At 39.8% G+C, this 23,038-nt stretch overlaps 1 protein-coding gene across 1 annotated transcript; it reads right to left on the bottom strand.

The window, feature by feature from the left end:
• Positions 1-268: 268 nt before the first annotated feature.
• On the bottom strand, positions 269-21,573 carry VNN3 (pantetheinase). Its single transcript, XM_087718447.1, has 7 exons — positions 19,479-21,573; positions 19,250-19,380; positions 15,419-15,611; positions 14,671-14,965; positions 8,892-9,265; positions 3,590-3,760; positions 269-730 (listed from the first exon to the last, which is right to left on the bottom strand). Exons 1-7 carry the CDS (start codon positions 19,689-19,691, stop codon positions 611-613), a joined length of 1,497 nt encoding a protein of 498 aa, XP_087574573.1. The 5' UTR covers positions 19,692-21,573; the 3' UTR covers positions 269-610.
• Positions 21,574-23,038: the final 1,465 nt, after the last annotated feature.

The following is a 23,038-nucleotide window of genomic DNA, read 5'->3' as shown; positions in this document are numbered from 1 at the left end:
ACAATCTTAGCAGCATAAGCATAATAAATTGAGGCAAGCAATTAATTTCTCTACTATTATACGTGCCAGACTGTATGGTTAAAACTGTTGGCTAGTCAGCTTGCATAAGTTGACTCACTTATTGGAATAGCAGAGTCTTCTTATTTTCCAGTTGTGACCTTTTTATCTTTAATGTCCCAATGTCTTTGAACTTTTAAACACACATCTTTCAGAAGTAGTTTTTGTCAGGGTTCCAAATAACACCCCCAATGAAAGAAGACTCCGAAGCTTGGATTTCCTCAAAGTTCCATTTTATTAGAGATCTCATATTGGCGCATCTGGGAAATCCTGAATCTGAAAGTTTCCAGGTTTTCCCCACCCAAAAGAAAGTTCAAATCCCTGCCCAGCACCCACATGTCCATCACCTGATCCAATCAAGCACCATCCAAAACTGGAGATGCCTCCCAGTCACCTCAAAACAGCTGCAGGACACGGTGGCCTTGACTCTCTGAGAAAGAATGTTATTTTGTTTAGCTACCAGAATTGTTAGAAAATAGACATAATTTCTATGCTAGGGTTAATATTTTCAAACCACAGAATAATATTGATCACATGAAAGTAAAGGCCTGGTTCATGGTGTGGTGGAGGTAGGGTGTGGAGAGTCTTTTTCATACCATCTTCCAAAAAGAGCTGCCACTAAAAGTGGTTTTGACAGGCCTTTCTCACTTATCATCTGTCCATCAGGCAAAACCTGGAGGTAAAAAAAAAAGTATACCTTTAAAAACCACATGCGCAAAACCTTTTATTGGAGAAGGAATGAGCTTGAGAATACAGACAGCTTAATCACTGAAAATTAAGCACAGCAACTCCCAATCAGGATTTTTTATTTATTTTTTGCCTTATGCAGCTTGCCATCTGAGTTGCAAAACTCAGTTGCAAAACTCAGTTGCAAAACTCAGTTGCAAAACTCAAACTGCAACTGAGTTGCAGTTTCATCAATTTCTACTGTTGCCTGGTCCAAATAAAGATAAAAGCTGGTTACTCACTGATCTTGGAGGGGAAATGGCCTGGTTTGTTTGGAGCCCTCTATGATTCTGGCCCCTGGTACTTTTGGGGCCAGAATTACAGATGATGTTTGGCAGAGATGTTTTGTCATAAATTACAGTATAAGCACATAGTGGTCAAGGGTCAGAACTCAGCTCAAATATGAAGACGGATTTGAGGTTCAGGGGTTTAATCTTTGATTCTCAGTATAGGCCTAAACTATAGCATGGACTCTAGATGGCAATTGAAGTGTCCTCTAGCACATTGGCGGGTTCCGGATCCCTTTCTAATCGGTACAGTTGGAACGGGCCTGGTGGCATCCATATGGACGCACACAGCACACACATGTATCTTACCGCCTCCGCAAGCCTCTGTGACGCTCCAGCTGCTCAGCAGAGCATCGCGCAGGCGTTGTACGCATCCCGCGCAGGCGCAGAAGTGCAGAAATCTTGAAAGACAGGTAAGGAGCTCGGGCGGGCGGGTGGGCCCTCTGGAGCACCGTACCGGAACGCTATCCGGTGCTCTGGGCAGACTCCGGTACACCTGCCCATACCGGGCATACCGCCTGCAACCCACCACTGCTCTAGCAGAACATGGTTAAACCTTCTCTTTATTATAAGCTTAGAAATTAAGAACATAGGGACTCAGTTTGTCTTTCTTGGCTGAATAATTTAGTATACAACCATAGAGAACAGGGACAGGAGGTCAATGGGATGGTTCAGTGATAGTCTAATGTAGCCTGCTTTAGATGAAACCCTCACCCCTTCCAGGAAAAGCTGTTCCTCACCTACCACTGTCACTGTCCCCATTGGATCCCAGTTCAGAGGAGGAGGAGAAGTTGGAACTGGGACTATCTGATGGGGATGGCATTTCTCTGGAATGTTTGGAGAGGCCACAGGCTGAGGACGATGCTGTCCCAGGGCCACCCAGGCATTAGGGGAAGTAGGTTAACCGAACAGGAGCTGCCTGCCCTCACAGACATGGGGGAGGATCAGGCGGTGGTGATGAGAGACAGCAAATCCCTCTGATGAGGAACAGCCACCTTCCCCACTTGATCTGATGGAGAGTAGAGTGGAGGCAAACTCAAAAGAGGTTTGCAAGCTGCTCCAGAAAAGGTCTCCCTGCCCCTCCTCTCAAGGAATACCTGGCTAGGGTTGACTTAAGCAGATGCCAGGGGGAGATTGTCTTTGTCGGGAACAATTGTTTGCTTTGGCATGCACTCCCCCAGACTTGGAAAAACTCAATCTTGACTCATGTTTCTGCCAGAGTCTTGCCTTGCTGACTTGACTTGCCCTGTGGACCTTGACTCTGGACCTTGTCCCATGAACTTGCAGCTTATTTTTGGACTTCCTCTTTGCCTTTGTGAATTGGTTTTGTTGTTTGCTGGCTTTTGTTTGTGGCTGCCTTCAGGGAAGTTTGGGGTGGAATTTATAGGGTGGTTTGCTGTGGAATTTAACAAAGCAATAAATGACTCTTTTGAAGTCTGCCACTGCCTAGGCAAACTAGGTCATAACACACTACTGGTTTTCCAGTGGTTACTTGCTGGATATAATGGGTGCAAGTCTTCTTCACTGAGGGAAAATAGTATATTAGATGAATCACATGGCAGATTTGTCAACTAATGATACTAAAACAAAACGGTTGCCAAGAAGCAATGAGTGGAAACTAATCAAGGAGAGAAGCACCTAGAACTAAGAAGAATTTCCTGACGGTTAGAACAATTAATCCATGGAACAACTTGCCTCCGGAAGTTGTGGTGCTGACACTGGAGGTTTTTAAGAAGAGATTGCACAACCATTTGTCTGAACTGGTATAGGGCAGTGATGGCGAACCTTTTAGACACTGAGTAGCCAAAGTGCGCACATGCACATGCTCAAACTAAAAGATGTGCAGGTATGTGAACACGTACATGTGTGGGCATGCATGAATGTGTGCCTGCATGTGCCTGCTTGGACATGCGTGGACATCCATGGACTTGCACTCATGCACAGCAGAGACCCAAAGACCAGCTGGCCAGCGGGAAGCAGGCCATCCCAACACAGGCAGTGCAGCAAGGGGTAAGGTCTTTTTCTTTCATGAACTTCTCTTTTGTCGTTTGCAGGGAAACAGAAGCTCACAAAAGAAACACCACAGAGATCTGACCTGGGGCGATGGCCAGTAGAGAGGGCTCTGCATGCCACCTCTGCCATGTGTGCTATAGTTTCGCCATCACAGGTATAGGGTTTCCTGCCTGAGCAGGGGGTTGGACTAGAAGACCTCCCAACTCTGTTCTGTTCCATAGAGACTAGTGAAATTGCAGCTATGCTTTTAACATAATCACAACACCATTCTTGTAACTGTGTATGCAGTAGTGGGATTCAAATAATTTAACAACCGCTTCTCTGCCCTAATGATTTCTTCCAACAACCAGTTCACCAAACTGCTCAGAAACTTAACAACTGGTTCTCCCGAAGTGGTGCGAACTGGCTGAATCCCATCATTGGGTGTATGTATTTTTCAAGCAGCTTATTTCTTAACCTAAAAATATCACAAGAAGCCAATATGCTTGCTGAAGTTTGAATCTTACCTTAAATTCTCCAGGAGCCAGTTGGGTCCCGCTGAGTAGCACTTCAGGAAACACATAATTAGTGTTAAATGAGCCACTGAGGGAAAAGAAGTTGAACCTGGTAGCAGCAGTATCAACTCGCTGGCCACATGACTTAGGATCTGTGTTGTTACACTTCAGGAGTGTGCAGATCTACAGTCAGAGGGGGGAAAAAGGCTTACATGGAATTGGGTCAATCAAAATGAAGAATAACTGCCCAACAACTGGAACAATCTACACTGCTACTAAGCACTTATGCATTAACATTGTTTTTACTTCCATTTCTTCAGTTGAAAAGATTCCCGGGGGATTTAATACAATACAATAGCAGGGTTGGAAGGGACCTTGGAGATCTTCAAGTGCAAACCCCTGCCTAGGCAGGAAACCCTATACCATCTATACAACCTCAAGCAATATAGAGTAGTCTATTTTCAGGAGGTTGCTAAAACTAAAAAGAAAAGAGTAAACGAGCAAATATCATTTGACACCAAGCCCTTCAATATTATTGTGTTTTTATAAGATGCACTGGAGTATAAGACGCACCATGATTTTGAAGAGGTAAATTAAAGAAAAGTTTTTGCACTCTGCAGGCCTCTCAAACTTTCTGCATGCCTCATTTGGGGGGGGGGCATGCAGAGCTTTGGGAGGCTTGTAGAGTGCTCCTGGGTGCTAGGTAAAATAAGTAAAAACGGCCCTCCCCATCCCTCAGGAGCACTTCGCAAGCCTCCCAAACACTCTGCACGTCCATTTTTCCAAAGAGGCGGGGTTTCGGTACACACTGTATTCAGTGTATAAGACACACCCAGATTTTCACCCTCTTTTTTGAGGGAAAAAGGTGTGTCTTATACTCTGAAAAATACAGTATTTTTGTAACCTGTCCTTTAAAGGTTGTACGCCATATTCCTCTAGCAAGTCTTTTCAGGACCCCCTGATTCTTTTAGATATAATGAAGCTATTAGGAATAGTTCATTTTTTAATTTCAGTCCTTTTCCTAGAAAATGATTGTTCTGTGAGAACTGTCATACACCATACACCACTCTTTTATAATTATCTCATAGAATGGTTATAACTAAAATATGTGTGTTTCCAGAAGAGCACATGTTACACCCTAGCTCTGTGAGCTGCACTGGTTGTCAGTTTGCTTCCAGGCCCAATTCAAGGTGTTGATCTTAAACTTTAAAGCCCACCTTGGCATGGGACCTGGTTATCTGAGGGACCACCTCTTCCCAATTATATCAGCCCGGCTCATCATTTCAGAAAGTCCTTAAGACCTAGTTAATGTCATTAGACCTGAGGCTCCCAGGGAACCAGAGAGTTACTTAAATGGTTCCATTGTTTGAGGCGGTCATTTTTATCCTCGGTTGTCCTAGGGGAATTTTATATTTGTTTTTTTATACTATTTATTTTGTGTGTGTGTGTGTGTGTGTGTGTGTGTGTGTGTGTGTGTGTGTGTGTGCGCGCGCGCGCGCGCGTGCGTGCATGTGTGCATATCAGTGACATGCAGTCACGGGAGGCAGGGGAGGCAGGGCCTCACCACTGTCATCATGAAAAGAAAAAAAATTAAAAGGAAAAAGGCTGAGCTAGTTGCTGCCAGAGTCACAGTGGATGACTCTGCTTAGTGCTTACCTGTTTAAAAAAGCCTCTAAAAAAAGTGCTATCTACAGGAGGAGGCGAGAGAACCACGTGCCTCAGTCTATCTTTATGATCACTTGAGCAGAGTTAAGCAAGGATTAAAAGCCGAAAAATTCCCTATGTAGATGAGGCACTTGGTTCTCTCGCCTCCCTGGCAGCAGCTAATTCAGCCTTACTTCAGCAGCTCTTGCCTTTTTCTTTTTACCTTTTTTACACTTTCATCATGGCAGACAAGAGCAGAGTTGAAATCCTCTGTGACACAGCTGGAAAAGGTATGTGGGTCGGAGGGAGAGGGGAGGAATTCAAAATTAATGTAATTTGTAAGTAATTGTATTAGTGTAAGTAATTTGTGTGTGTTTGTGTGTGTGTGTTTTACCTGCCTCTGCTGACGTGTGGGCTGGCACTTTATTTTTTATGTGGGAAATAGCGGCCAGCAGGGATTTTGGACATAGCGGCAGGGCGACTTTTGCCTCTAGCGCCGGGGCAGCAGGGCGGCTTTGGTTCCATCCAGCATTGATTCTTTGAAGCTTTCCATAGGTCCTCTCTGCTTTTAAAATCTTCCATTGGTCTAAGGAAATTTTTCCTCTATGGCGGACACATAAAGCGGGATGGCGGACAAGGCACCAGGGCTTTAAAGCTCTGCTGCCATGTCCATCATCCCGCTCTATGGTGGACATGGCACTTTTATTGCTTGGCTGTGTTGGTCTAAGATCAGATAAGATCGCACAGCTCCCAACGTGTTTTTACTTGCAAATATCTTAGAGTCTCTAACTGCGACACAACATGGCGTCGATCTATATTCCCAAGGGCTCATTTCAAATACTTTTTTCTACATTTCAAAAGCTGTTTGATTCACATCAAAGATTTAAAAAAAAAACTGGATTATTTGACATTAAAATATGAAGGAAAAGGTGAGAACGTTGAATGTTTGAATGTTCCTGAAATACAAATGAAAAATGTGAGAAATGACGTCTGGTCTATCTCGGAGGAAGAAAGAAATGCAATGCTGGAAAGGGGGGCAGTACAGAAGATTCATTTTAAGAGACAGAGCGCAGGAGAAATGAGAAGTATTAAAGAATCTACACTTTATGAAACATCATTGGCAGATTTCTTAATTCCACCCTTGAGAATTAAAGTTAATTTGAAAAGTTTAACAAGCCTGGGACAACATTATTATCTCATCAGAGACATCCTGAGCAAAAAGGTGCAAAGATATCCCTGCTTGGACTTGCTTATAAAAACATTTGGTAAATCTATTCAACGAATGGCAATAGGACTGAGAAGGTTTTGTTATTGGAGAGACATAGGCTGACAGATGGAAGAATACAACTTAAAATTAGTTAAATCTAATTACTCTTATTTGTAATAGATATAGCTGAATAATAATTGATATTTATAGTAATGTATATAATGTGGAGTTGATATGATAAATAATAATTGGGTATGAGAAAGGAAGGTTGGAAATACTTTTGGACTATATATAAAGGTTATTAATTACAATAATTATCACTATTAAAAAATAAAATAAAATATATACAGTGAAATGTTAATTAATATGGGGGAAATGTTATGATATACGATATAACTACATAAAGAAGGGAGAATGATAATAAATTATACTGTATGGAAGATGGAATTTTTGGTATTAAATATTATGGATGTTCAGCTAAAATAGGATATGAGGATTTGATGTTAATAGAGGATTTTACAAACAAGTAAATGAAATAAATGTCAGCATGTGGTTATGGATTAACTCTTTGGCATAGTTAAGGTTGAAGGATGCTTAAATAACTGTAGTTAACTAAAAGTGGAGGTATAATGATGTCAATATGGTAAACATTTGAGTTAAGATATTTGAATTAATATGAATTAATGGAAGAGATGCACCAAAACATGTTGTAACCAGCTGATATACTTTTTTTTAATAATATATACCTGTACTCTTTTTTTCTCTCTTTTTTTTTGTTTTTTGTTTTTTCTTCCCTGCCTTGTTTTTTGTTCTTTTTGTCTTTTTTTTTTCTTTTCCCACTGGTGTGGGCATGTATTGTTCAAGAGTATTATTATTATCAATATTTTAAAATAATAATTACAGTCAAATTAAAATGGATATATGATGATGGTGATATGTATGAATATCTGAGTTAAAATGCCTGAGTTAACATGAGTTATGTTTGTTGACTGTGGAGGAGATGTACGAAAGTTTATTTGTGACCAACTGATACACTTTCTATAGCATGTAAAGAAAGATGTTGTACTTGTTTTAAATTAAAATTTAAAAAAAAAAAATTTAATTAAAAAAAAAAGTAATGTGGTCTGGCATCCCCCCATAGAGCGGGATGGCGGACATGGCAGCAGGGCTTTAAAGCCCCAGCGCCGTGTCCACCACAGAGCGGTATGGCGGACATGGCAGCAGGGCTTTAAAGCCCCGGCACCATGTCCGCCATAGACACGTCCCACTCTTTGGAGGACACAGCGCTGGGGCGTCCGAACGCCCTGCTGCTGTGTGCAACATAGGGTGGCTTTTGCCCGCTTGCCTCACCAGCCATAAACCTCACAGCACGTCACTGGTGTATGTGTATATATATCGAACTATCCTAAAGACACAAGTTCCAGGTATAGCTATAAAAGAAGAGACAGATATTGCGATCTCCGGAACTTAAAATATATTATCCACTAAGCTTTCGTTAGCCTCTGCTAAAATCATCAGAGTGTAAAAACTACCATCCAAACTAACATCGGACAGCTCAGCTCATGGAGATGAGCAGTCCAAGCTGTGTGCAATAATGGAGGAAGCAACAGTAGCTAAGCCTCCATCGATTAACATGTCTGAAGTAAAAACGACAGAGCTAATTACAGGTGGGAGGCGGGTGGATCGGCCCATAACACACGCAATATATAGGGTGGCGGGGGGGGGGTGTTCATCTAATTGTTATGCCCATAGCATAGCGTAGTGTAGCGTAGTGTAGCGTAACGTAACGTAACGTAACATAACATAACATAACATAACATAACATAACATAACATAACATAACATAACAAACATAACATAACATAACATAACATAACATAACATAACATAACATAACATAACATAACATAACATAACATAACATAAATTGTTATTCTTTTGTTATGCCAAAAGAATCACTTTTGGCAGCTATACAAATCTGGCAAATAACTAAATATGGAGAAAAGATGGAAGAATAGTCTTTCGTGGGGGGGAGTGTTGTTTATGCATATGTAGCCCTGATGGGTTTGTCAAGCTGAAAGGTTTTTGTTCCCTTCAATTCATAGAAAGTACTTTATCACAGAAAGTTTTTTCCCCTTCCATTCAGTAGAAAGTATTTTATTGAGGTCAGCCATACCCTAAGGCAACGAAGCAGATGTTTCAGGCATGTGATACTGAAGATACTGATGCTGAACGTCAAAGCTATTTATGTGCCATTTGGTTTTTGCTGACTTTCTAAATAGCCTGCTGCCTTCCACTGTGGTAAAGATGCTGGTAAGAAGAACAGTTTAGCTGAAAATCTAACTGTTGGCAACATGCCCTAGTCACAATAATAACCTGGTCCAGTTCAGATATGGATCCCTGCTCTTCTCTCTTCCATACACGAAAGTCCCACAACCCATCATGCCTCATTGAGTCTCTTACCTGCAAATAATATTCTCCTTCAATCACATGAAGCCCATCAAAAACACCCAAAGCATAAACTTCATCCTCTTGCTTCTCTGCCATACTGTAGTTCAAATAACAGCAGAGGTTTTTCTGACAGACGGTATAGTTTCCTGCCTCCTGCGCTAGTTCTGTAAAGGTGAAATTATCAAAATAGATACTGTTGTGAAATACTAGGCTCTCTGGTGAGAAATGTGGAAGCCCTGATGCATGCAAGCTCCAGTTGAAAGTTGGTGGGTAGGTGGGAGAAAGACGGGGACGTGCCTCAATTTCTGCGAGCAAGAGTTTGCCACTCTGGCTTTCCATATCAAAGTGATACGCCTTTGGGCCATTGGGTGTAAAAATGCCGCTCCCTGTAAAGACAAAAGAGATGGACAGATCTGTTCATCTACCGGTAGATCACAATGGTAAAAAAAGTTATTTGGAATGCAGCTTGTTAAGTTCTTGTTAGAAACTGGCCTATGAAGATTTTGCTGAACCAGAAACAAACCCAGATACAACCCTTGGGGAGTTAATACCGTGACCCGTCAAAACCGCGGAGGACAAAATCTCGCTCGACGAAAGCGCGCATTTGACGTCATCACAGCGCGACAAAAAAATTAAAAATTGAAATAAAATTAAAATTAAAGCAAGCCGATTCACATAAAGGTAAGGGTTAGGTTTAGGGTTAGGGTTAGGTTAAGGGTTAGGGTTAGGTTTAGAGCGTTAGGGTTACGTTTAGCGTTAGGTTAAGGGTTAGCGTTAGGTTTAGCGTTAGGTTAAGGGTTACGTTTAGGGTTAGATTTAGGGTTAGGTTAAGGGTTAGGTTTAGGGTTAAGTTTGGGGGGGTTAGGGTAAGGTTTTCGCTTTATTTTTACATTTTTCGATCACAGCGCGATGTTTTCGTGGAGCGCGATTTTGTCCTCCGCGGTTTTGTGGTGGAACCAGTAAATACAAGAGATCTGGATTTTGAACATGGATGAGTCAGAATTCGAATCCTGATCAGTTCAGAAATCTGTCTCTTAAACATCTGTTCAACTTCATCCTGCATCTGAAGCGGCATCTTAGTGTCCCTCATAGAAGGAATAGCAAAAAGAATGCAGGTAGTCCTCACTTACTGACAGATGATGGGGCCAGAAAGTCTGTTGCTAAGGTGATGCAGTCATAAAGTGAAATGTCTCGTGCCTGTGCCAATCTACATTGGTTTATCAGTTCCAGCTGTGATCATTAAACAAATGCTAGGTGGTTGTTAAAAGGGACCCAGTGGCTGAGTGGCTAAGATGCTGACCTTGTCGATCAAAAGGTTGGCAGTTCAGCAGTTCGAATTTCTAGTGCCATGTAATGGAGAGAGAGAGGCCCTTTTACTTGTGCCAGCTTCTGCCAACCTAGCAGTTCAAAAGCACATAAAAAATGCAAGTAGAAAAAATAGGGATCATCTTTGGTGGGAAAGTAACAGCATTCCGTGCACCTTAAGTGTTTAGTCATGCTGCCCACATGACCACAGAGATACTCTTCGGACAGCATTGGCTCTTTGGCTTTGAAATGGAGATAAGCATCACCCCCTAGTGTCAGGAATAACTAGCACATATGTGCGACGGGAACCTTTACCTTAAATGGTTGTTAGGTGTGACCTCATGTGATCACTATGTGATCTCCTTCTGGCTTCCCCATTGACTTTGCTTTTAGGAGGGCAGAAGGGAATGGGGTAAATGGTGATCACATGACCACAGTTCTCTGCAACATTGTAATTGGCAGCCAGTTATCAAATATCCAAATTGTGATCATGAAATTGTGGGAGTGCTGCAATGGCCACAAATTCGAAGACCAGTTGAATTTTCACTTTTTCCAGCACCATTCAGCATCAACTTCAAACGGTTGTTGAAAGAGTGGTTGGTAAGTGAGGACTAATGAAATGCCTTTGAAGAAAGCCACTTGTGAATCTCTCCTGTGTATCCAAATGGATACATAAAAGTCACAAGAACTATCTGTGGAGCAATAATTCCAGATACCTAGAAATTCACATAGCCAGATTTCAGGAAATAATATGTTAATGCTAACTTCAAAAGTAATGTGGTCTGGGAAGAAGGCGGGGCTTAGCAGTGAGAAGACGGAGTTTCAGGCTACTCCTGAAATTCCCCTATTCCGAAGGAATTTTTGGTCGGGTTGTCGGACCCTAGCTGTCCCGGAGAGACAGTGAAAGGTGAGGGGAGATCCAGTGACCTCAGAGACGTTCGCAAAGTCTCTGGGGGGCTTGGAATTAACCCCTCCTGCCAACTCCTTTCTGGATTAGCTGTATGCTAACCGAAACTGCAGGTTGCCCCTAAGAATGGTGAAAGTGGATTCAACTGGTAAGCTGATTTTATTACTCAAAGAGAGATGGTCCGCACTAAAATTTAAGCTAATTGAAACCAAAGAACAGAAGAATATAGCGGCGAATTGGTTTTTTTTTAAATGGATTTATGGTCGGTGGTTACCCTATTTCTTAAACGCTTTAAGGAATTCTTCAACATTCCCCCCTGACTCTTTCTAAGTGTGTTGTAAAACTAACCCACTACAAATTGACCCTTCACGATCCGACACTTTTATTGCTTGGCTGTGTTGGTCTAAGATCAGATAAGATCGCACAGCTCCCAACGTGTTTTTACTTGCAAATATCTTAGAGTCTCTAACTGCGACACAACATGGCGTCGATCTATATTCCCAAGGGCTCATTTCAAATACTTTTTTCTACATTTCAAAAGCTGTTTGATTCACATCAAAGATTTGAAAAAAAAAACTGGATTATTTGACATTAAAATATGAAGGAAAAGGTGAGAACGTTGAATGTTTGAATGTTCCTGAAATACAAATGAAAAATGTGAGAAATGACGTCTGGTCTATCTCGGAGGAAGAAAGAAATGCAATGCTGGAAAGGGGGGCAGTACAGAAGATTCATTTTAAGAGACAGAGCGCAGGAGAAATGAGAAGTATTAAAGAATCTACACTTTATGAAACATCATTGGCAGATTTCTTAATTCCACCCTTGAGAATTAAAGTTAATTTGAAAAGTTTAACAAGCCTGGGACAACATTATTATCTCATCAGAGACATCCTGAGCAAAAAGGTGCAAAGATATCCCTGCTTGGACTTGCTTATAAAAACATTTGGTAAATCTATTCAAAGAATGGCAATAGGACTGAGAAGGTTTTGTTATTGGAGAGACATAGGCTGACAGATGGAAGAATACAACTTAAAATTAGTTAAATCTAATTACTCTTATTTGTAATAGATATAGCTGAATAATAATTGATATTGATAGTAATGTATATAATGTGGAGTTGATATGATAAATAATAATTGGGTATGAGAAAGGAAGGTTGGAAATACTTTTGGACTATATATAAAGGTTATTAATTACAATAATTATCACTATTAAAAAATAAAATAAAATATATACAGTGAAATGTTAATTAATATGGGGAAAATGTTATGATATACGATATAACTACATAAAGAAGGGAGAATGATAATAAATTATACTGCATGGAAGATGGAATTTTTGGTATTAAATATTATGGATGTTCAGCTAAAATAGGATATGAGGATTTGATGTTAATAGAGGATTTTACAAACAAGTAAATGAAATAAATGTCAGCATGTGGTTATGGATTAACTCTTTGGCATAGTTAAGGTTGAAGGATGCTTAAATAACTGTAGTTAACTAAAAGTGGAGGTATAATGATGTCAATATGGTAAACATTTGAGTTAAGATATTTGAATTAATATGAATTAATGGAAGAGATGCACCAAAACATGTTGTAACCAGCTGATATACTTTTTTTTAATAATATATACCTGTACTCTTTTTCTCTCTCTTTTTTTTTTGTTTTTTGTTTTTTCTTCCCTGCCTTGTTTTTTGTTCTTTTTGTCTTTTTTTTTTCTTTTCCCACTGGTGTGGGCATGTATTGTTCAAGAGTATTATTATTATCATCAATATTTTAAAATAATAATTACAGTCAAATTAAAATGGATATATGATGATGGTGATATGTATGAATATCTGAGTTAAAATGCCTGAGTTAACATGAGTTATGTTTGTTGACTGTGGAGGAGATGTACGAAAGTTTATTTGTGACCAACTGATACACTTTCTATAGCATGTAAAGAAAGATGTTGTACTTGTTTTAAATTAAAATTTAAAAAAAAAATTTTAATTAAAAAAAAAAGTAATGTGGTCTGGCATCAAAGGTGGGTTGCTACCGGTTGAAGTGAACCGGTAGTGGAAATTGTGACTAGGTCGCCGAACCGATAGGGACAGCAGGCTGGCCATACCCCCGAACCGGTTCCCTTGTTGCTTTTTAGTCATTTTATAATGGTCTGTGCATGCGCAGAACAATTTACAGGCAATTATGCATGCACAATCAATGTGCGACAGGCGTGCATGTGAACCAAGCAAACCGGCAGTAACGCCACCAGCAACCCACCTCTATCTGTTTTTGTCAGCTTTTTGATTCTCCTGGAATAATTTTAAAAGCAGAGTTTTAAAAAGTTTTTTAAAAATCAATTTTTTTTGTCCATCTAATTTTTTGTTTCACAGCTTTAGCCAGTCCCTGAATTTATTTTTGTATAGCTTTTATAGACTCCTCTAATTGAGCCATTGGATTTTATCCATGTGGCTGATAAAAATCAGAAACACAGTTTTTATAGTGGTTCTATATTTTACTATAGGAATGATACATAATGAACCTTAATAATAAACTAATAATAATAAACACCCTACAAAAAAGGTCCTAGACTTATCCATGTTTGTATTATCCCTCTTTATATGCAATTGCCCCATCTAAAACAAATAATGAATTAAGAGTTGGAGCCACCAGGAGATTGTTCGTAGATGACTGAATTACTTAAGTTTTGACACCAAAATCATCTTGGCATGTTCATAATTTAGATTTGGCTAGAGTAATTTTCAAATGCAATTATTTAACAATCAGGCAGGCAGGGTTTTTATAAAACAGGAGTGAATTTAAACCCTTTTCTTCCAGTTCCTCCCTCTCTGTGTTCTTCTGACTTTGTTCCTATTGTGCTGACTCACTTCCCTTTTTATTCTTTACATTCGGTCAACATGGTCTCTATCGTATTATGCTGAGTCACTTCCAACTTGCTATTTTCCCATTTCAATGTTTTGCTATATTTTATTTATTTAATTCATTTATATAGCCACCCATCTAATAACCAACTCTGGGCGGCTCCCAATCAAAAGTTAAAACAGCATAATAGCCATATTAAAACTATAAAACTAAGCACATTAAACCTGCCACCAAATCAAATATAACCCACTATCTCTCATCATTAAAATAGCAACTGCAATAGCACTTAGACTTATATACCGCTTCATAGTGCTTTACAGCCCTCTCTAAGTGGTTTTACAGAGTCAACCTATTGCCCCCAACAATCTGGGTCCTTATTTTACAGACCTTGGACGCTCATCAGCAATAATACATTTTGTTTTCCACTGTGTTTGCCTATACATTATATCAGGGGTGGGTTCCAACTGCTGCCACTGCCGGTTCATTCAGGGACGTGCTATGCGCACATGTGCAGTACTGGAAAAAAATGCTTCTGCTAAATGCTAAATATGGTTCCAAAGCTTTAAAGCCGAAGGCACACAAGATGTAAAGACAAACAAACCACCTTATGATTTTCTCTGACGTGTGAACCCAGTCGTTAGTATGTATTCATTTATATACATTACACATATTAAGATCTAATTTTAAACCAAGCATATAAAGATTGTAGTTACCAGTAATGTCCAAACTGGGTTTGTGTATATTAGCCGCAAGGACATTCACACGCATTCCCATTGCCCAGGCTGAGTAATATTGAACAGCAGACAAAAGGGGTAGAGTATTTAACCAAGCAGTCGGAAAAAGGATGGTGTCCACCTTGAATTTTTCCACCAATGAGATGGCAGGTTCACGAAAGTTAAGCATATCAGCGCAAGTGAAAACACCAAACTTCCCAAAGGAGGTGTTGAAGTTGACAAACTGTGGCTCCTTCGCAAAATTGAAGTGGATTTCTGAGGCAAAAAGGTTGTACTGTTTATAAAAAGGGGAGCGGAGAGAGAGAGAAAGACAATTTATATCATTAGAAGAAAATTATTCCCATAAAAACAAGGATGAACACATGTGATGCTGATGTTTTTCTAGTAGATAGTTATTGCTTTCCTTTACAATGTTATAAAAGAATCAATCAGTGAAAACTAAGGTTTTGAGAATACCTGGATTTTATATTCTCAAAATGAAGAAGTTAGCCACTGAATGTTTCATGCTTCAAGTAGCACTTGGAGCAATTCTTGCTCCTTGAAGCTTTTATGGAAATGTCAGGTGAGAGTATATGTTTCTTTTAATTCAAATACAGCAGTATTACTTTGAATTTTGTACTGTGTTTACACAGAGGATTGTCTGACTGATAGGGCTACCATGTTTAGATAGCAACTAATGGACATTACAACATTTGAAGCCTATATTAGTCATCCTAATAATAGTTACCTTGTGATAACGGGCCAGAAACTTTCCTTCTGAATCATAAACAACATTGGTATTGTACTGATAGCGACCATCACTGGGACACTTAGGATCACTGGAGTTGCACGGTTTTTTGTCGCCCATATTGGCAACCACATAGATGCCATAATTCTTTGCCATGCAACTAAGCCTTTTCTGCACTGGGTTAAATCCAAACCTAAAATGGAAAGGAAGAATTGAATGAGAAAGGCAGTATCCAGGAACTAGAAACTGGGTAGATCGATCCACAGTGCAGACATACTAGCTTGGTAAATGCATTCTTGCCGAGCTGGGATAAGGAAGGAAGGAAGGGAGAAATTTAAATGCTGATTGATTCAGAAGGAGCAGGTGGGAGAAGTCAGCAGGACAAATGATGAAAACAGCACTGTACCATCATGGTGCACATTTTGCCCCCTTTGCATCTTAATATTGCATGCCTGGATCAAAGGGCTGGAGCTTATATCATGCAATTGCTGGTTTTCCTTTTGATGAAAGCCTCTGATTCTACAAATACTTTTATTAAGTATTAAAAGCCTTTAAGAGATTTTTTTTTTTGAGTAAGCAGAAATGAATAACATATTTTCAAGGAAACATTAAGCAAAAATGATATATGGACGTCTTACTATCAATATATTAGTAGTGGCTAGAAAAGTGACCCCAAAAGAAGAGGCAAATTTATTATCTGTGGCCTGATACATATTTTGTTTGTGTCTTCATAACATATATCAAGATTGAGGCTTGTATATTATTTTACAGTGTATACATTATTCTACATACTACTAAAACTCTCATCATGATCTTTAACTGGGTGAAGCATTGCATTAGCCTGCCAGTAATTCTAGATTGGCAATTCTGAGAATTTCTAGTCTCAGTCATCAGGCCGTCCTGATGGAGGAATTCCTGAGAGTTACAAGACCCATACTTCTGGGTCAGGGGTGAAATGCTCTGAAGTCTGCTATGGTTCGCTTTGCTACCTGTAGTACAAAATGCTACTGGTTCTCCAGTCCGAACCAGTAGCATTTCACTCCTGTTCTGGATGACACAGCTGACCAGAATTCTAGAGTTAACTAATATCATAACATCCCTGACAGCCCTAAGACAGAACTGGCTGTGACCTTGCTATAAATATTCATCCAAATTGTTGAGCTTCAGTTACTCATCTTGACTGAGGGCAACCTTTTCCTTAATATTATCTATAAAATATTTCCCTGTAAATGATACAATGGTGACAAGCTGGGTTTTTTTTTTAAGGTTGTTGAGTTTCACTAGTGCCATACAGCTTGGATTGTAACAGTGGTGTGCTGAAGCTGTTTTGTATCTGGAATTTTTCTTTTGAGCCAATTTGGCACACAGCCACCATGCCTAGAGTGCCAATCAGCTGTTCCACAGTTAGGGGTTTGGCAGTGGTGATGAAGCCAGTAGAACTGGTTCTTAAACATTCAGCAGCACATCACTGCCTGTAAGTGACTAACCGTGCAAAACAGGGAGTGTCTGCTGTTGTGTTACTATGACCTTTTATTAATAAAGTGACTCAAATTCACTGAATTCTTGACTGTGCCTGGGTAGGGATTTGTTTTACCCCATCATGAAGCAGATAGGATGTTCTCTTGTGAGCTCTGTTACCTCTGGCTTGGATACACAGTCCTTTTAGCTTCTTCAGGAGGCTGGGGAGGGAGGAGCAGCTGGGTCTAGGAGGTATCGATACCCCATTAGGAGAGGGGATCATATTACTCATCAAGATGAAGATGGCAGTGGATTGGCCCCTGATGAAAAGAACTTCTCTGGGTTCAGCTATACTGGACAATTACTGTCCCACACTTTTTTCTAGGAAAGACTGCTGGAAACGTGGTAGGACTTGAATTACAGAGTGCCCTAAAGGCAGTGGTGAATTTTAATTTTTTTTACTACCAATTCTGTGGGCGTGGCTTGGTGGGTGTGGCAGGGGAAGAATGCTACAAAATCACCATTCCGTCCCCACTCCTGGAGGAAGGATATTGCAAAATTTCCATGCCCACCCCACTCTGGGGCCAGCCAGAAGGGGTATTTGCTGGTACTATGAACTACATAAAATTTCCCCTACCAGTTCTCTAGAACCTGTCAGAACCTGCTGAATTTCACCCCTACCTAAAGGGAATAAATTGTTCGGACTCCTTACACATCTCAGTTCAGACCAGGGCATCAGAGGGAGAAAGGTTCAATTGTTTTGGTGGATGACATTTTTCAAAACGTAGACTGGGAAAATATGCCCTTTCCAAAACAGCTTCTGGTTTGATTCCATTGAACATGGGATCCTTTTGATTGGCTGAAAGAGTTCGGAGTATTTCTCTACAATAATTCTGATCTGTTCTAAGTAGGTAACGGCAGTTGGTGGGTGGCAGGGAACAGAAGTTTGCTCAGTTTAAAGATGGTCCATATCACCCGTACTTCCATAAAATTCTTGGAAGTGGCTACCCATTGCTTTGGATTGAATCAGTGGTATGGAAAGTAATGAAGATAAACTTGATGAAGCTAGGCAGAAGCTGTTGCTTAGGCAAAAGGGGATGAAATATTTCTCATCAGAATTTCCAGATGATATCTGGAAATTGTATAAGCAGATATCCCCACTGCACTGGAGTGAAAGAAAAGGAAGGTGGTACAGATCAATTAGATTTGCAAGATTCTATTATTATAGCCAGAATCAATTAAAGCAGGGGTGCCACACCCGTATCATCACAGCGGTGTCACGTGACATATCAGGACTCCCCCCCCCCGCTTTGCTAAACCAGGGGTGGGCATGGCCAGCATGTGACACACTTGGCCCATGGGCACAAATTTGACACCCCTGAATTAAAGTATCCTAAACTTTCTTGCGGAGTTGATTTGATGGTCTGGTCTACCTAGTGGGGCTAACATCTCTGCTGATAATATCCACATATTTCAACCCAGAGTCAATCCAGAAGTCCAGTGGATCCTGATCTGTTGTCTACGGGCTGGATGGGATATCGCAGGCATAAGGTGAATTCCACCAAGAAAGGAATGTTGTTTGTTCAGAAAACATTTTTTTAGCTCTGTATAGGCTTGAGTCATAATATTCAGACAGGGCAGCACTTCCCCAAAGGAAATTAACTTGATTTTTTACAGAGAATTGTGCTCTCAGATATACAAAAGCGCAATAAACCAAGGAATTTAAAATATAACTACATTACATGGGGAAAGCTATTGCTATATTGCCACCTAGTGACAGAAATATGGAGAGACAAGTTTACTTAACAATTCAGTCTGGAACAATATTTTTAGAACTCCATAATTCTCAACATAAACTAATAAAAGAAATCCGCAAAATGTGTATGAACATTTTCTCTCAGAGACTTGTTTAATCATGGCAATATACTTCCCAAAGAACCCAGCTTTAATAAATTAAATTCAGAAAGGTTTTTATAAAATGAAAAATCAAATTTCACCAGGAATCACTGGCAAAACTCACATTTTAACAGCATTTTCTAATTGCATGTGGAATTTTATTCAAACAAAATCCAAGAAAAGCATAATATAATATTTTATATATGAGGTAAATAAAGTTGTGTGGCTATTCTTAATTATCCAACCAACAATAATTCTACCCTTACAGTACAAATACAAATTGGAATCACTGTTGTATGCGTACAAAAGCATTAGAAAAACCCACTGTTAGTTCACTATAAGAATGGAGAAGTAACCAAGACTCATTATACTACTTTGTATATCAAGCTCATTTATTAAATTTATATGCAACCAATCACACTAGTCAAAGTGACTCTCTACCTTCAAGGAGATTCTACTTAGATTTGATGAGATTACCTTTCTGGATCATTGCATGGAATCCAGTTTACTTCAGGATCTGGTATATCCTCAAGATAAGGATAAATTGTTTCCCGAGTAAAGACCCACCCATAAATGCCATCTTCAGAGGTCACAATGATACGGGCTCCCTACAAAAAGAAAAGAGAAGAATGCCAGTTCAGTTAAGAGACTCCACTGCTTCCAAGAACAAAGAAGGTGGAACTTACTATCCCTGCATCTGTTGTACCTGTTCAGCAGCTGTCTTGATGGCTTCTTCTAAGATGTCTAGATTTCTGTTCATTAAGTTCAGGGCTTCTTCTGGAGAGACAAGTTTGGGGGTGGGTCCTGTAAGTATAACAGCATGCTCATAGACGGCAGCAAGGAATGTTTCCACAGCAGAGGCCCCAAGAATAGCCCCAGTCAGGAAGACAACCCAAAAGTGAGGCTGGAAGGCAACCATGCTTGCAGAGCCAGATTCTGGCTCAGACTGATACCAAATGGGAAGTCTGTTTAGCTTAATAAGAAGGGAGGGATGGGGTTATTTGGTGAGTGACAATTTACCTGTTACATCACCAGCTACTCTAGAGGAAGAGTAGATTGCTAAACACAGTGATTACCACATTATATACTTTGTACCCAAACTTCCTGAAAGTAGAAATATCTTTATTAAGAAACATATTAGAAGAGACAAAGGCAGCATTCAGTTCCTGAAATGAAGTCAGTTTGAACTACCTGACACTGTAACTGGGAAATTCCCCATTCTTGATAGAAGAAGTCAACCAATTACTTTGTATTCCGCAATCTGATCAGAAACATAACTTTTTCTAAAAAAGTTATCAGAGATAATAAGAAATGTATAAGAGATCTGTTAAGCCAGTACATACTAGATTTCAGTAACCTTCCTTTCTCTCCAGAGTCACTTTTGCAGGGTGGGGGGGATTCCCCCTTTTGCTAACAGGCTCCTTTTTGTGGTTTACTGCTCTTTTTTAAAGTGGCTTATTCAGCAAATCATAATTAATAACTTTGACTTAGCATCATACATGTACAAGAAACTCACCAGATAAGAGACAGTAAAACAAATGCAACAAGTGTTTTCATGAACAAAATACAACAATTATCTTACTGTTCTCAAGAAAAAATAAATAAAAAGAATAAAATAAAATAAAAAATCAATCCCCAGCTACGCATAAAGAAATTCTGCTTGAAAGTTTGGCAAGGTCTAAAGAGGCATCTGATGACATTAGTTACCAAGTGCTCATGGTTCCAGGATCCAGCAGTTTTCAACATTTGATGACTTTCTGATTGCAGCTTCCTTTCTGGCACACTTTCTGGTAGGCTCGAAAATAATTTTTGTTTGTCCCCTTAATGTATTTCTTATCAATAAAGTCTTTTTTGGTTAAGGTTACAAAGCCTGCTTTACAGATACTTGGTGACATTCTAAGATTCTTATTCTCAGAAATGCACCCACCCACACACAAAATGCTTCTAAAACAGTTTTTCTTCTATAAGTTATATAAAAGTTAGAAATCAAATTCTTTAAAATTACAACATATTCTTCTTCTTTCTATAATCTATCTGTCCTAATAATCAAAGCTATAAATCACAAGTTTTTATTTCATTTTTATGCAAAAAGTCCATAAGAAACTTCCAGTCATCAATAAATGTAGGTCACATTGCACTCATGTCAAAAGCATTGAAGTGCTTCTGGATTGAAAGGATTAGCCAGTGACATTACTGCTGTCCGGGTAAAGTCCAGGTTGGGGATACCCAGTGTCATGTCCCCACCAGGAGCTGGAGCGAAGGATGGGAGCTCACTCCATCCTTTACAGTATCCTTCCCCCAGGAGTGGGGAGGGAATGGGAATTTTGCAGTATCCTTTTCCTACCATACCCACCAAGCCATATCACGCCCACAGAACTGGCAGTAAAAGTTTTTTTGAATACCACTACTTGTTATCTTAATAGCTCTTCCCTGGAGTAGTTTGTCAGTATGATTTTGGACTGCAATGTCCAAAATTGGCAGAGCTTTCCAAGTGGGATCCATCTGAACAAGTCAGGATGAAGTGTGGAAGTTACCTCATGCAATCTGGCCTTTATAACCATGTTAATACACTCAAATAGTATTTGTCTTTTTAGCACCCACGACATCCAGATCTTTTTTATAATTTCTGCTAATCCACCCAACCTTTAATCTTTTTTTTCCCCCTGATGTAGACTTGACATTTTTCTCTCTTAACTATCATCCTGCTTGTTCTGCCTGGCTATATGCTTTTAAACTTTTCTTTTTTAAGCTGTAGCTACTTCTAATTTTATGTCTTGCAAATTTGATAATTAACCCCTGAATCCTTTTATCCAGTTTATTAGTAAAAATATTAAATGGCACAAGGTCTTGAAGAGGAGCCCCGAGAGGTTCCCCTCAATATTCTTCAATTTAATATATAGCTTTCATGAGCCTTCATGGCTATGGTCAGTTGGTCAATTATCAATCAATAAAACACTTGTATCATTCTACACCAGGGGTTTCCAATCTTGGTAACTTTAAGATGTGTAACTTCAGCTTCCAGAATTTCTCATCCAGCCATGTTTGGGAACCCCTGATTTAGGCCACTTTTTACTATGTTATTAATGAAAAGTTGATTGCAAATATACGTAGTATATTTGCAAATACAACAATAAGATGCATCAATATCAAGTTCAGTAGCAGAACAGCGCATACAACAATAACATTTACAAAGTGCAAAATTCGTAGTATTATTAATGAAAAGTTGATTGCAAATATACGTAGTATATTTGCAAATACCACAATAAGATGTATCAATATAAAGTTGAGTAGCAGAACAGTGCATACAACAATAATATTTTACAAAGTGCAAAATTCGTAGTATTGCCTAATCTATATATTAGCTGTTCTTACCTATACTTCAATAGATGTAAACTTGAATATCACAGTTTATGGAGATAACCACTTATAGCCACGAGAAAAATGTATCTCCACTTTGGAGAATAGATTTTTTTCTGACAATATCCAGACTGGGAAACCCAACTTGTGGAATGCACAGCAATAGCAAAATTAACATTATAAATTGAAAAAAGTTTGGTTGACTAAATGTAAGCAAGAATTCCCTATATGTTATATATTATATACAATAAGGCAAACTCAGCTACAGAATTAAAATATTTCAATTATCCCAAAACCAAACAAAAATCATTTCTGACTGAAATAGCTTAAAATATTCACCCATCAACAATCCAGACTTCACTTTACAGCTTAGAGCCTTAGACAATCAAAGACACTGAATTCATTTCCTAGGAATTAAGTCCTAACTTGGGTTAGTAGCAGAGCTGGGCATCACATACTGTAACAACCGGTTCGCCCACCACCAAAAATGTGAGCCCGCACGGCAGTGGTGGGTTCTGGATCCCGTTGCAACTGGTATGATGCAACGGGGTCCGGCATCCACTACATGAATGCATGTAGCACACGCGCACAAATGCGCAGCACGCACATGTGTGCTTACCTCCTGCAATGCCTCTGTGGCACTCCAGCTGCTCGGCGGAGCATCACGCAGGCGCCGTATGCTCCGTGCACATGTGTGGAAGTGCTGAGGAGCTCAAATACAGGTAAGGAGGGTGGGTGGGCAGGTGGGCCCTCCGGAATACCGTACTGGAACAGTACCCGGTGCTCCCGCCACACACTAGTACGCCTGTACCGCCTGCAACCAACCACTGCCCCACAGCATTGAAAAACCAGTGATTATATAGGACGTGATAGTGCCAGGGCAGCTGGGTGGGCCCAGCCACTGGTTGG

The sequence above is a fragment of the Thamnophis sirtalis genome, unplaced genomic scaffold, assembly GCF_051295495.1.
Source record: "Thamnophis sirtalis isolate CommonGarterSnake01/CBP01778 unplaced genomic scaffold, rThaSir2_p1.2 scaffold_6, whole genome shotgun sequence".
Lineage (NCBI taxonomy): Eukaryota > Metazoa > Chordata > Lepidosauria > Squamata > Natricidae > Thamnophis > Thamnophis sirtalis.
Note: the sequence above shows the minus strand (reverse complement) of the source record. Positions and strands in the feature narration are given on the sequence as shown.

Coding starts and splice junctions, on each gene's coding strand:
- VNN3 (XM_087718447.1), bottom strand. CDS start 19,691: ATGGTTGCCTTCCAGCCTCACTTTTGGGTTGTCTTCCTGACTGGGGCT. Junction 9,266..14,670: donor ACCCAGTTTGGACATTACTG/GTAACTACAATC, acceptor TTGTCTTTACAG/GGAGCGGCATTTTTACACCC. Junction 3,761..8,891: donor AAGGAGAATATTATTTGCAG/GTAAGAGACTCA, acceptor CTCTGACTGTAG/ATCTGCACACTCCTGAAGTG.